Source organism: Pyrgilauda ruficollis, unplaced genomic scaffold, assembly GCF_017590135.1.
Source record: "Pyrgilauda ruficollis isolate IOZ18807 unplaced genomic scaffold, ASM1759013v1 scaffold270, whole genome shotgun sequence".
NCBI lineage: Eukaryota > Metazoa > Chordata > Aves > Passeriformes > Passeridae > Pyrgilauda > Pyrgilauda ruficollis.
The window spans coordinates 17,711-31,116 of NW_024524045.1; the positions used below are offsets into that span (position 1 = coordinate 17,711).

Here is a 13,406-nt window from a genome sequence, read left to right on the forward strand (position 1 = left end):
CGGGGGGGTCCCGGGGGGCGGCGGGGCCGAGCTGTGCCCGCGGCACCGCTGCGCGCTGGAGCCCAAAGCGGCGGCGGGCTGGGGAGCGGCGGCGCAGAGCGGGCTGGAGCTGCAGCTGGCGGCGCTGGGGCTGCGCCCGCCGGGGCTGGGGGCCAAGGGGGCGGCGGGCGCGGCGGGCACCCCCTGCCCGTGCCTCGGGCCGCCCGCCGGCGAGGAGACCAGCGATGCGCTGCTGGTGCTCGAGGCGCTGGAGCCCGACGAGGGCGGCAGCGGCTCCGAGGACGAGCCGGGGTCCCCCGGGCGCGGGGCCACCCGTGCCGCCGGTAGAACGGCAGCCGCCGGCCCCGCGCCGCCGCCCGCGGGCACCGGCACCGGCAGCGGCAGGAAGGGCTCGCTCCGCATCCGCCTCAGCCGCCTCTTCCGCACCAAGAGCTGCAGCGGCGGCTCGGCCACCGGGGACGCCGCCAGCGCCGCCGCCTCGGCCGGGAGCCTGACGGATGTGTGCGGGGCCCGCGGCCGGGAGCAGGAGCCGGGCAGGTACGGGGGCACCGGGCTGCGAGGGGAGGGGATGGGATGGGATGGGATGGGATGGGATGGGATGGGATGGGGTGGGATGGGATGGGGGGGCGCCGCCGGGGCCGGGGGTGTTCCGTGCTCGGTGTCCCGGGGCCGGGGGTGTTCCGTGCTCGGTGTCCCGGGGCCGTGCTGTGATGCTCTGCCCGAGGGGGATGCGAGGCTCCGGGGCCATCCCGCTCGGCGCCTCCGGGTCGGGTTCAAGGTCTCGGAGCTGCTGCCGAGGCCTCGTCGCTCGCTCGGGGACGCTGCAGCCCGGGGGGCCGGGGGAGCAGGGTCGCGCTGATCCAGCCCCGCATCCCTGATGGGGATGGCGGAAAAACCTCTGGGAGCGGTACCGGGAGTGGGGCTGGGAGCGTCGGTCCCGCGAGGAGCGGCTGGGGGAGCTGGGGGGCTCAGCCTGGGCCAGAGGAGGGTCAGGGGCGACCTTTTGGCTCCACAAATTCCTGACAGGAAGGTGCAGCCAGGTGAGGGTCGGGCTCTGCTCTAGGGATGGGGTGACTCAGGTTGTGCCCGGGGGAGGTTTAGGTTGGATGTTGGGGAAGATTTTTTGGTGGGGAATGTGGTGAGGCAGAGGCTGCCCGTGGAAGTGGTGGAATTGCCCTCCCTGGAGCTGCTCAGCAAATGCGAGGATGTGGCACTTGGGGACACGGCTGGTGGCCGTGGTGGGCGCCTGTGGCAGGTCGGACTCACTGATCTCAGAGGGCTTCTGCAGGTTCTGTGACTCCATGGCCGATGAGGGGATGGGTGGCTCGGGCTGCTGCAGGTGCTGGGGCAGTGCTGTCCCCTCTGGTGACACTGCTGTCCCCACGGGACTGGCGTTCTGTCCCCTCCAGCGTTGCAGGGTGATTTCCCCAGGCTCTGCTGCCGTGGGGGCTCAGCTCTCCCTCCCTCCGTGCAGGAGGAATCACTGCCAGCCCCAGCCTGGCTGGGATGGGGGCACAAATCCCGGGATTTCTTGGTGTGGGACCCCCCGGGTCCCTGCTGTCCCTCAGCCCCGTTCCAGCGGGGCAGGAGCTGCTCCATCCCTGCTTCCCGGGCTCCTGGAATCGCTTTCCGTGGCATTCCCAGCAGCAGAGCCGAGGTTTCTCCTGGAGCAGGCCAGGAGAACACCCAGCTCCGTGCAGCAGGGACCGGAGGGGTGGGTTCAGTGCCTTCCCTCAGGGTTCATTCACCCTCTCTGGGGATTTTGGGGTGTGTTTCCTGCTCCTCCTGCTGAGCTTCAGGAGGTTTTTCTGCAGGCTGGGCTGCTGACCCGGGGTCAGGCGTGACCTGCAGCCCTGGCGTGTGGGGACAGCGCCCTGTGGCAGCCCGAGGAGGCCAGAACTGCCCCAAAACGAGCTGCCCTTTGAAGCAGGGCTGGGTGGGGAGCTGGCAGCTCCCAGCCCTGCAGCCGGGCAGGGGCTGGGGCCGCTCTGGAGCTGCTGCGGCCCCGAGGAGCTCCCTGGGCACGTGGGGAGCTGCAGCAGCCTCAGGTGGTGGCTCCTTGCCCACAGGTGACTCAAAGAGCCCCAGAGGAGGTGCCTGGAACGACAGAAAGCTTTGCTCGTGGGATTGGGGTATTCCAGCAGTCCTGGGACCTCCCAGGGCTGGGGATGGAGAGGGCTGGGAGCAGGGAAACACCTGGGAATCGCTGCCTGGGCCTCCTCTGGTCTGGGGGTCACTCTGGTGGTCACTCTGGTGGTCACTCTGGTGGTCACTCTGGTGGTCACTTCTCGTGCAGCTCCTGGCAGTGACAGGGCATTTTTAACCCAGGTTACCCCAAGGTGCCCGGTGCAGCAGCTCCTGGGGTCACACAGGACTTTGCTGCCTCCAGTTCCAGGAATGAGGGTGAGGGATGGCTCATCCCTGCTCCTTTCGCCTGGTGCCCTGCTGGGATGATGATGATGATGATGATGATGATGATGAAGGACCTTCCCTTGGTTCTGCTGGCAGCTGGAAGTTGTTGCCTCCTGACCGTGGACGTGGGATGGGTCTGGTGGGAGCTGGCAGTGACAAAACCGGTTGGGAACGCTGCTGTTCCTGGGAATTCTGCTGTTCCTGGGAATGCTGGTGCTCGCCAGGGCTGCCCTTGGAGCTGTTCCCGTTTTGGCCTCTCTGGGCTGAGCTCCCCCACCCCCTCCTGCATTTTTGGGGTGCTCCTGGCACAACCCCGGCTTGCTCCGGGACCCAGCCCCGTTTTGCCCCTGGAATTTGGCAATTCCCGATGCTGGGAAGCAGGGTGAGGTCTGTTGTGAAACAGCTCCGTGTCTCCCTGGCACCTGCTCGGGCTTTTCTGTCCAAAATCTTGATTAATTCCCTGCTCAGGGATTTGCTTTGGAGCAGGATGGAGTGCCAGCTCCTCCTGGTTCCCTGCCCTGAGCAGGAGTTGGAGAAACACGTGGATGGAGGTGCTGGGAAGGATGGAGAGGGATCTCCTGGTGGGAGAAGGTTCTCCTGGTTTTTTCCTGGTGGGATTCCGAGTCTCCTCATCCCCTCACCCCATTTTCCCCCGTTTTTCCCCCGCAGGAAACACAGACTGACAAGAACCCAAAGTGCCTTTTCCCCGGTTGTGTTCAGCCCCCTCTTCACAGGTGAGGATTTGGGGGGATTTGTGCAAGTTTGGGGTTTTTTGTTTTGCTGTGGGACGAACGGGGAATTTTGCTCCTGTGGGATCCCAGACTGGGATCTCTGTGGTGTCCCTCAGTCCTGCTGGCCTCAGACCCAAAAAGAGAGGATCTGAGCCCAGGACAGGGCCTAAACCACCAGGAATGGGGTCTTAAGCCCAAGGACAGGGTCTGAGACCCCCAGGAAAGGGTTTACCCCCAAGGAAAGGGGTCTGAGACCCCCAGGAGAGGAGTTGTTTTTCCTCAAAGGAATCTGCAGAGGAAAACCTGGAGATGCCAAGTTTTTGCTTTAATTTGGGAGGTTGATTTCATTATTTATTAGTTTATCTGATTGTCTTTAAAATGACTCCTAAAAATTTAATTATTTTTAAAATGGCCGTGTCCCTGGTGCCACACATGGATCAGCTCTGCTCGCTGTGGCAATTCCATGCTGGAAAAAATCCTTTTGGAGCCTCCTCATCCCATCCAGCTGCTGGGCTTGGGGCAAATTCCCTCAAGGCCTCTCCAAAGACGGAGAAATTCATTTTGGGAGCATCAAACGGGAAAAACCTCCCAAAGCCTGCGGAGTTCCTTTCCCTGTGCTCATCCTGCCCGATCCCAGCCCTAAGTGGGCTTTTCCCTCTCCTCTTCCAGGTGAGACGGTGTCGCTGGTGGACGTGGACATTTCCCAGCGAGGGCTCAGCTCCCCTCACCCTCCGACCCCTCCGCCGCCGCCGCGCCGCAGCCTCAGCCTGCTCGGTACTGCCCTGGGAGTGGGCCTGGAAACCTGGGAGTGGTCCCTGGAAACCTGGGGATGGTCCCTGGAAACCTGGGAGTGGTCCCTGGAAACCTGGGAGTGGTCCTTGGAAACCTGGGAGTGGTCCTTGGAAACCTGGGAGTGGTCCTTGGAAACCTGGGGATGGTCCCTGGAAACCTGGGAATGGTCCCTGGAAACCTGGGAATGGTCCCTGGAAACCTGGGGATGTTCCTTGGAAACCCAGGAATGTTCCTTGGAAACCCGGGAATGGTCCCTGGAAACCTGGGAATGGGCCTTGGAAACCTGGGAATGGTCCCTGGACATCTGGGAATGGTCCCTGGAAACCTGGGGATGGTCCTTGGAAACCCGGGGATGGTCCCTGGAAACCTGGGGATGGTCCCTGGAAACCCGGGAATGGTCCCTGGAGCCCTGGGGATTCCAGTGCTGGAAAGGGATCCCTGTCCTCCAGCAGTACCCAAACCAGAGAGGAGGTGCTGCAGGGAATCCCCAGTTCCCTTTTCCGTGCTCTGCAGGGAATCCCCATTCCCGTTTCCGTGCTGTTTCCCGGCCCTGGGGCTGTTCTTTCCCGGTTCCTGACCCGTCTCTGCTCTCTCCTAGATGATTTCGGCGGGGCGCTGCCTCCGGCTGTGCTGGTGGGGCCCGTGGGCTCTTCCCTGCAATCCTTCCCGCTGCCTCCGCCGCCTCCGCCCCACGCCCCAGGTCAGCTCAGCGCCGCCTTCCCCTCCTGCAATTCCGCTTTTCCCTTCCTGGAATTCCGCTTTTCCCCCTCCTGCAATTCCGCTTTTCCCATTCCTGCAATTCCGCTTTTCCCTTCCTGGAATCCTGCTTTTCCCCCTCCTGGAATCCCGCTTTTTCCTCCTCCTGGAATCCCGCTTTTTCCTCCTCCTGGAATTCCGCTTTTTCCTCCTCTGGAATTCTGCTTTTTTCCCTCTTCCTCCCTGCAATCCTTCCCGCTGCCTCCGCCGCCTCCGCCCCACGCCCCAGGTCAGCTCAGCGCCGCCTTCCCCTCCTGCAATTCCGCTTTTCCCTTCCTGGAATTCTGCTTTTCCCATTCCTGGAATTCTGCCTTCCCCTGCTGCAATTCCGCTTTTCCCTTCCTGGAATCCTGCTTTTCCCCCTCCTGGAATCCCGCTTTTTCCTCCTCCTGGAATCCCGCTTTTTCCTCCTCCTGGAATTCCGCTTTTTCCTCCTCTGGAATTCTGCTTTTTTCCCTCTTGCAATCTCCACCTTTTCCCCTCCTGGAGTCTCCAGGTGTCTCTCTTCCTGGAATTCCGCTTTTCCCATTCCTGGAATTCTGCTTTTCCCATTCCTGCAATTCCGCTTTTTCCTCCTCTGGAATTCTGCTTTTTTCCCTCTTGCAATCTCCACCTTTTCCCCTCCTGGAGTCTCCAGGTGTCTCTGTGTGACAATGGCAGTGGCAGTGACCCTGGCAATCTCTGTGTGACAGTGACAATGGCAGTGGCAGTGACAGTGACCCCGGCTGTCTCTGTGTGACAGTGACAATGCAGTGACAGTGACCCTGGCTGTGTCTGGGTGACAGTGACAGTGACAATGGCAGTGACAGTGACCCTGGCTGTCTCTGGGTGACAGTGACAATGGCAGTGACCCTGGCTGTCTCAGGATGAGAGTGACAATGACAGTGACAGTGACCCCGGCTGTCTCTGTGTGACAGTGGCAATGACAGTGACAGTGACTCTGGCTGTCTCTGGGTCCAGTGGCAGTGACAGTGGCACTGACAATGGCAGTGGCAGTGATAGTGACCCCGGCTATCTCTGTGTGACAGTGGCAGTGGCAGTGACCCTTGCTGTCTCTGGGTGGCAGTGGCAGTGACAGTGACCCGTCTGTCTGTCCCTGCAGACGCCTTTCCCCGGATCGTGCCCCTGCGGCCCCCGGAGGCGCCGGGCCAGCCGCCCCCGCCACACCTGCAGTGTCCCCAGCCACACCTGCAGTGTCCCCAGCCACACCTGCAGTGTCCCCAGCCACACCTGCAGTGTCCCCCGCCACACCTGCAGTGTCCCCGGGCCCGGCCCGACCCCAGCAGCTTCGCCGCCAGCCTGAGGGAGCTGGAGAAGGTACCGGGAACAGGCGGGAGAATCCGAGCCCTCCGGGACTGGGGTTTGGGATTTGGGCCCCTCAGGGTTTGGGATTTGGGAATCCATGGTTCTGGAGTCCAGGAGAACCTTTCCTGAGTGTGGAAGGGGAATCTGGATCCCCTGTGTCCCCTCAGGGCGTGGTGTCCCCTCATCCCTCAATCCCAGCCGCCCATAGCGGGGGAAATTCCACCCGGGGATCGAGGGAAATTCCACCCGGGGATCGAGGAAATTCCACCCGGGGATTGAGGGAAATTCCACACGGGGATTGAGGAAATTCCACCCGGGGATTGAGGGAAATTCCACACGGGGATTGAGGAAATTCCACCGGGATCGAGGGGAGTGACCTCTGGGGAGCTCTCCCGAGGGAAGGCCGGTGGCCCGACCCCAGCAGCTTCGCCGCCAGCCTGAGGGAGCTGGAGAAGGTACCGGGAACAGGCGGGAGAATCCGAGCCCTCCGGGACTGGGGTTTGGGATTTGGGCCCCTCCGGGATTGGGGTTTGGGATTTGGGCCCCTCCGGGACTGGGGTTTGGGATTTGGGCCCCTCAGGGTTTGGGATTTGGGAATCCATGGTTCTGGAGTCCAGGAGAACCTTTCCTGAGCGTGGAAGGGGAATCTGGATCCCCTGTGTCCCCTCAGGGCGTGGTGTCCCCTCATCCCTCAATCCCAGCCGCCCATAGCGGGGGAAATTCCACCCGGGGATCGAGGGAAATTCCACCCGGGGATCGAGGAAATTCCACCCGGGGATTGAGGGAAATTCCACACGGGGATTGAGGAAATTCCACCGGGATCGAGGGGAGTGACCTCTGGGGAGCTCTCCCGAGGGAAGGCCGGTGCCAGCTGCGCTCTGTGTTCCCAGTGCGGGTGGTACTGGGGCCCCATGAACTGGGAGGACGCCGAGATGAAGCTGAAGGGGAAACCCGACGGCTCCTTCCTGGTGCGGGACAGCTCCGACCCCCGCTACATCCTGAGCCTGAGCTTCCGCTCGCAGGGCATCACGCACCACACGCGCATGGAGCACTACCGAGGTGAGCCTTCCCGGGGTCCGGGGGCCTTTGGGATGCCATTCCCTGCTCCTGGGGGTTATAAACCTGCATGGAGCACTACCGAGGTGAGCCTTCCCGGGGTCCGGGGGCCTTTGGGATGCCATTCCCTGCTCCCAGCCATTCCCTGCTCCAGGGGGTTATAAACCTGCATGGAGCACTACCGAGCTGAGCATTCCTGGGATCCCAGATCCCTGGGAGCCATTCCCAGCTCCAGTAAATAAATACCTGCATGGAGCACTACCGAGGTGAGCATTCCCAGGATCTGGGAACCTTTGGGATGCCATTCCCAGCTCCAGGGGGTTATAAATCAATTACCCACCACACGTCCATGGAGCACTACCGAGGTGAGCCTTCCCGGGATCCCAGATCCCTGGGAGACATTCCCTGCTCCAGTAAATAAATACCCGCTTGGAGCACTACCGAGGTGAGCCTTCCCGGGATCCGGGGGCCTTTGGGATGCCATTCCCTGCTCCAGGGGGTTATAAACCCGCATGGAGCACTACCGAGGTGAGCCTTCCTGGGATCCCAGAGACTTTCGGATGCCATTCCCAGCTCCAGGGGGTTATAAATCACCCACCACACTCACATGGAGCACTACCGAGGAATAAAGAGCTGCCAGTGCCTTGGGAAAATGGGAATAAGGAGCTGGCTGTGCCCCGGAAAACTGGATTTAAAGGAAATTCTGACAAATGGAAATTTTAGGGAGAGTTTATCCCTGGGAAGTGCTGTTTTTGGTGGGAGGAGGGGGTGCCAGCCTGGTGTGACCCCCCGGGAGCTCTGCTGTCCCCAGCTCCAGTGTCACCTGGACGGCTCAGGTGGCAGCGCGGGGACAGAGGGTGACCCGGGGCCTAATTAACAATCCCGTTAATCAAGGAGCAGGAACATGAAACTGCTGCCATGGAAAATGATCCCAGGGCTGGGAAATGGGGACAGCAGCAGCTGGAGCTGGGAATGCTCCAAGGTCACCTTCCCCTGGGAATGTTGGGATGGAGCAGGGATGCTCCAGAATATAAGAATATTTAATTTCCTGAATATAGTAATATTAAATTCACTCAATATAAGAATGTTTAATTTATTACATATAAGAATATTTAATTTATTCAATACATGAATATTGAAAAATTTAGCTGTTCCCAAGTCCATAAAACAGAGCCCATTCCAGGGGATTTTGGGAATGCCAGATTTGTCCCTGAGTATCCTCCCCCTGTTGTTTCTGTGATGGTTCTGGGGAAGCTGCTTTCCCAAAAATTCCTTGGAATAACAGGAATAACTCCGCTGTGCTTTGCCAAAAATCCCCTGGAATAACAGGAATAATTCCCCTGTGATTTCCCAAAAATCCCCTGGAATAACAGGAATAATTCCCCTGTGATTTCCCAAAACTCCCCTGGAATAATGGGAATTCTTTCTCTCGTGGAAGGGACCTTCAGCCTGTGGTGCCACCCCAAGTTCGAGGACCGCTGCCAGTCCGTGGTGGAGTTCATCAAGAGGGCGATCATGCACTCCAAAAATGGGAAATTCCTCTACTTCCTGCGCTCCCGGGTCCCAGGTGAGCCCGGGAATGGGATTGGCCAGGGATCCAGGTAAACCAGGGAGTGGGATTGGGATTGGCCAGGGATCCAGGTGAGCCCGGGAATGGGATTGGCCAGGGATCCAGGTGAATTCGGGAATGGGATTGGCCAGGGATCCAGGTGAGCCCGGGAATGGGATGGTCCAGGTGAGCCCGGGAATGGGATTGTCCAGGGTTCCAGGTGAATTTGGGAATGGGATTGTCCAGGGTTCCAGGTGAATTTGGGAATGGGATTGGCCAGGGTTCCAGGTGAGCCCGGGAGCCTAATGCTGCCTAATCCTGATCCCCAAAATCTCCTTTTTCCCCCAAAAGGTCTCCCTCCGACGCCCGTGCAGCTCCTGTATCCCGTCTCCAGGTTCAGCAACGTCAAATCCCTGCAGCACCTCTGCCGCTTCCGCATCCGGCAGCTGGTCCGGATCGACCACATTCCCGAGCTCCCGCTGCCCAAGTGAGCCCCGGCATTCCCCAGGGATCAGTCCCGGAATTCCCTCCCAAGCAGCGGGCAGGGATCCGTGCCCACGGATCCGGGAGGGAATCGTTGGCTTTTCCAGCTTTGGGATAGCGGGATCGATGTCCTGTGGGGTTTAGGGCTGCGGTGGGAATTCTGAGCGGCTTGGGAGTCAGGAATTCCCTGCTGTGCCAGAGCTTTGGGATGCAGCTGTGTTCCTGTGGAGGTGCTGGGAATGTCAGAAGGGCTGTGCTCTGGGAATGTCAGAGGGGCTGTGCTCTGGGAATTTTGGAGTGGCTGTGCTCAGGGATCCGGCCGTTCCCGGTGTTTTTCCAGGGAAGAGGCTCTGGTGTGTTCTGGGAATTTTGGAGTGGCTGTGCTCAGGGACCCGGCCGTTCCCGGTGTTTTTCCAGGGAAGAGGCTCTGGGTGTGCTCTGGGAATGTTTCAGAGGGGCTGTGCTCAGGGACCCGGCCGTTCCCGGTGTTTTTCCAGGGAAGAGGCTCTGGGTGTGTTTCGGGAATCTTTCAGAGGGGCTGTGCTCAGGGATCCGGCTGTTCCCGGTGTTTTTCCAGGCCCCTGATCTCCTACATCCGCAAGTTCTACTACTACGACCCGCAGGAGGAGCAGTACCTGTCCCTCAAGGAGGCGCAGCTCATCTCCCGGCAGAGGCAGGAGCCCCAATCCTCCGCGGAATCCTCCACGTAGCGGGGCCGGAGCCGCCGGCGCTGACGGTGCGGGAATGGCCCGGGAGTGGCCCGGGAATGGTCTGGGAATGGTCCAGGGATGGTCAGGACCATCTGGGAATGGTCTGGGGTGATTGGGAATGGTCTGGGAATGGTCCAGGGATGGTCAGGACCATCTGGGAATGGTCTGGGAATGGTCTGGGAATGGCCTGGGAGTGGTCTGGGGTGATTGGGAATGGTCCAGGGATGGTCAGGACCATCTGGGAATGGTCTGGGAATGGTCTGGGATGGTTGGGAATGATCCAGGGATGGTCAGGACTTCTGGAATGGTCTGGGATGATTGGGAATGGTCTGGGGATGGTCAGGACTGTCTGGGAATGGTCTGGGAATGGTCTGGGGTGATTGGGAATGGTCCGGGGATGGTCAGGACCGTCTGGGATGATTGGGAATGGTCCAGGGATGGTCAGGACTGTCTGTGAATGGTCTGGGATGGTTCAGGAATGGTCTGGGGATGGTCAGGGAATGGTGTGGAAGTGGTCCTGGAATGCTTCAGGAATGGTCTGGGAATGGTCTGGGATGGTTCAGGAATGGTCTGGAATGGTCCAGGGATGGTCAGGACGATCTGGGAATGGTCCTGCAATGCTTCAGGAATGGTCTGGAATGATTCGGAATGGTCCAGGGGTGGTCAGGATGGTCTGGGAATTGCTCAGGAATGATCTGGGAATGCCCCAGGAACAGTTCAGCCGTGGTCTGGGAATGGTCTGGGCGTGGTTCAGGAATGGCTGGGAGCGGTGCCTTATCCCAGGATCAATCCCCTCCTGCTGCTCCCAGAGAACCACAAACCCCCGAGGAGCCGTGGCCGCTCCCCCAGGGGTCTGTCTCTGTCCTCCGTCATTCCCGGCTTTTCTTTGGGAAAGGGAACAGCATTCCTGGCCTTTGACCATTCCCAGACTTTCTCTGGAGAGCAGAACAAGGTCTCATGTTCTCCTCCCATTCCCAGCTTTCCTTGGGAAGGAGAACAAGGCTTCCTGGCCTTTGAGCATTCCCTGCTGCTCCTCCCCTGCTCCCATTCCCATTCCCGATCCTCCCAGTCCCATCTGATCCCAGTTCCTGGTGTTTTTTCCCAGCAGGAATTTTGTTGTTGCCCTCCTGCCGTGGTGGGGAGGAGGCCGAGCTCCTGCTGCTGCTGCTGCTCTTTTCCCTGGAGGAGAGGGCCCAGCATTCCCAGGAAAGCCAGCAGAGCAGGATCTGGAGCCCCGGCTCCTGGGAAAAGGAATCCTGGGGGAGCCCAGCCCGGCCCCGCGGGGTCCCCGCGGAACAGAGAATGTCGTGGCACTATTCCCAAGTTCTCCTGGAAGTTTTCAGTTTGGATGTCTCTGGATTTTTTATTTTTAAATTTTTTTTTTTTTTTTGGGATTTTCAGCATGAGGAAAAACTGGATTTTCGGATCCCGCCGGATTTTTCGATCCCACCTTGGGAATTTCAAGGCGGGGGAGAGGAAAAGAGGGGAAACAAAGGGGGAATTTTGTGGGAAGATCCATCTGCTCCGAGGCGTGGTGGCCAGGCTTTGATCCTCGCTGGAGAGCTGCAGACGGAGCCGGGGGATGGAAGAGCCCTGGGAATAACCCCTGGGAATAAAGGAAGTGTGGAGCTCGGGGCGGCTCCACAGCTCCCCCGCTTCCCGGGATTCGGGCAGAGAGATCCAAACCCTCCAGGACCGGCTGGAGCATCCTGGGAAAAGCTGGGAGCCGTGGAAGGAGGGAGGAGCGTGGGATGAGCTGGATCCAGAGGGAACGTTGCTGGAAGATTCCCCTGGAGCCCTGGGAAGGTGGAGAAGCTGCTGCTGGAATTGCTGGAGCTGCCCCTGGATCCTGCAGGGGTCCCAGCCTCGGGGTGGGCGCTCCCGGCCTGTCCCTGGTGGATTCCAGAGGCTGGGAAGGGAGTGGTTCCCTCTGGAGGATCCTCCCGGAGCAGCTCCCTCCTCTCCCTGGGACATCAGGAGCAGCAGATCCAGGGGAGTTTTGGCTCTTTCCCTGATTTTGGGCACGAATTCCCTCCCTCTCCCCTTGGGATCCCGGGCTGCTGCTCCATCCCCTGCGCAGGAATTCCGCGGGGGAGCTTCCAGCTGGGAATTCTGGAGAGTTCCTCCCTGCTGTGTTTCAAGGAGCAGCATTCCAGTGCTCCGAATCCAAGGAATCGCCCCACCCTGCTGGATCTGAGGATTCCCTGGAGCCCTGGGAGCTGCCAGGGTGATCCCAGCCCTGGAATTCCTGTGGATTTCAGTGGGAAAAATTTCCAAGCTGCTTTGCCACGAAAGGTGCTACAAATCCTGCCCTGCCTGCCTCCTCCAGCTGGGATTTGGAGGGAAAAAACCCACAACCCTTAAAAAAAAAAAAATTCCAGGTTTCTGGGTGAAACTGAGCCTGAAATTCCATGGAAATACCTCATGGGACTGTGGGGGAAAACCTTCCCGGGAGCCAGCCTGCTCCAGCTCTCCTTCCATGGAACAGGAAAGGAGAAGGGAGGGGTGGATCGGGCTGGAAAATGGGATGCAGGGAGCTGGGAAGGTGTGGGGCAGTCTGGGGAAAATCCGGGGAAAATCCCGGGAAAATCCGGGGAGAATCCTGGGAAAACCCCGGGAAAATCCCGTTCCCTCCGTGGTGGCAGCATTCCCACTCTTTTTGGGAAGGGGGAGCAGCAGGTCAGGGAAGAGCAGAGCTGGGGGGCTCTGGGAATGGGAGCTGGGGCTTTTTGGGGTGTTTTGGGGGTTTTTTTTTGCCACCCTGGGGCGCTCCCAGTGCCCCAAAATCCACCCTGGGCCATTCCCAGTGCTCCCAGTGCCCCAAAATCCACCCTGGGGTTCTTCCAGTCCCTAAAAATCCACCTTGGGGCGCTCCCAGTGTCCCAAAATCCAGCCTGGGCATCTCCCAGTGCCACCCTGGGGCTCTCCCAGTGCCCCAAAATCCAGCCTGGGGTGCTCCCAGTGCCACCCTGGGGTGCTCCCCGTGCTCCCAGTCCAGGCCTTCACCCCAAATCCCAGGAATTTCACGGGATCCAGCCTCACCTTTAATGAGGAATGAGCAGATTCCAGCAGCTCCCAGGGCATGAGATATCCAGGATTTTGGGAATCACCCTTTGGAATTTAAAAAAAAAATTTAAAAATGCAGCTTTTGCTTAATTTTGTTTTTATTTTTATTCCCCTTCTTTTATTTTTAATTTTAATTTTAATCTTGATTTTTTTTTTTTTGTGTGTGTGCTTAATTTATTCAGATAGTGGCTGTATAATTTATTTTCATAAATATATGAGAAAAGTTACTAAATGGTTAAAAAAATAATAATAATAAAAAAACCAAATGGACTTTGCAGGCCAATCTTTCAGATTTAATGAAAAAAATTAATAATAATAATATTAATAATAATGGGTTTTTGATATGAACCACAAATGCACTTTTGGGTGTGTTTGGTTATTTTTTGGGGTGGGGAGCTGTGGGGTTTGTGTGTAAATATTGTATTTATAGGCATGTTTGGCCTCTTGTGGGGGATTTTAGGAACTGCTGGTGTGGAATTCCTGGATTTTGGGGGTTTTGGGGTTTTTTTTCTGGGGTGTTTTTTTCCCTACGGCGTCAGCCAGGAA

General features: G+C 58.7%; 1 protein-coding gene across 1 annotated transcript in view; it reads left to right on the forward strand.

Moving 5' to 3' along the window:
- SOCS7 (suppressor of cytokine signaling 7) overlaps nt 1-11,948 on the forward strand; it is a 13,196-nt gene extending 1,248 nt beyond the window's left edge. Inside the window, exons 3-12 of the mRNA XM_041471612.1 lie at nt 5-537; nt 3,082-3,146; nt 3,813-3,917; nt 4,534-4,635; nt 5,794-6,008; nt 6,887-7,055; nt 8,491-8,619; nt 8,953-9,088; nt 9,662-9,820; nt 10,903-11,948. Of these exons, the coding sequence (XP_041327546.1) occupies nt 5-537; nt 3,082-3,146; nt 3,813-3,917; nt 4,534-4,635; nt 5,794-6,008; nt 6,887-7,055; nt 8,491-8,619; nt 8,953-9,088; nt 9,662-9,794 (1,587 nt within the window). The 3' untranslated portion in view covers nt 9,795-9,820; nt 10,903-11,948. The remainder of the gene's footprint in view (nt 1-4; nt 538-3,081; nt 3,147-3,812; nt 3,918-4,533; nt 4,636-5,793; nt 6,009-6,886; nt 7,056-8,490; nt 8,620-8,952; nt 9,089-9,661; nt 9,821-10,902) is intronic.
- The last annotated feature ends 1,458 nt before the right edge of the window (nt 11,949-13,406 follow it).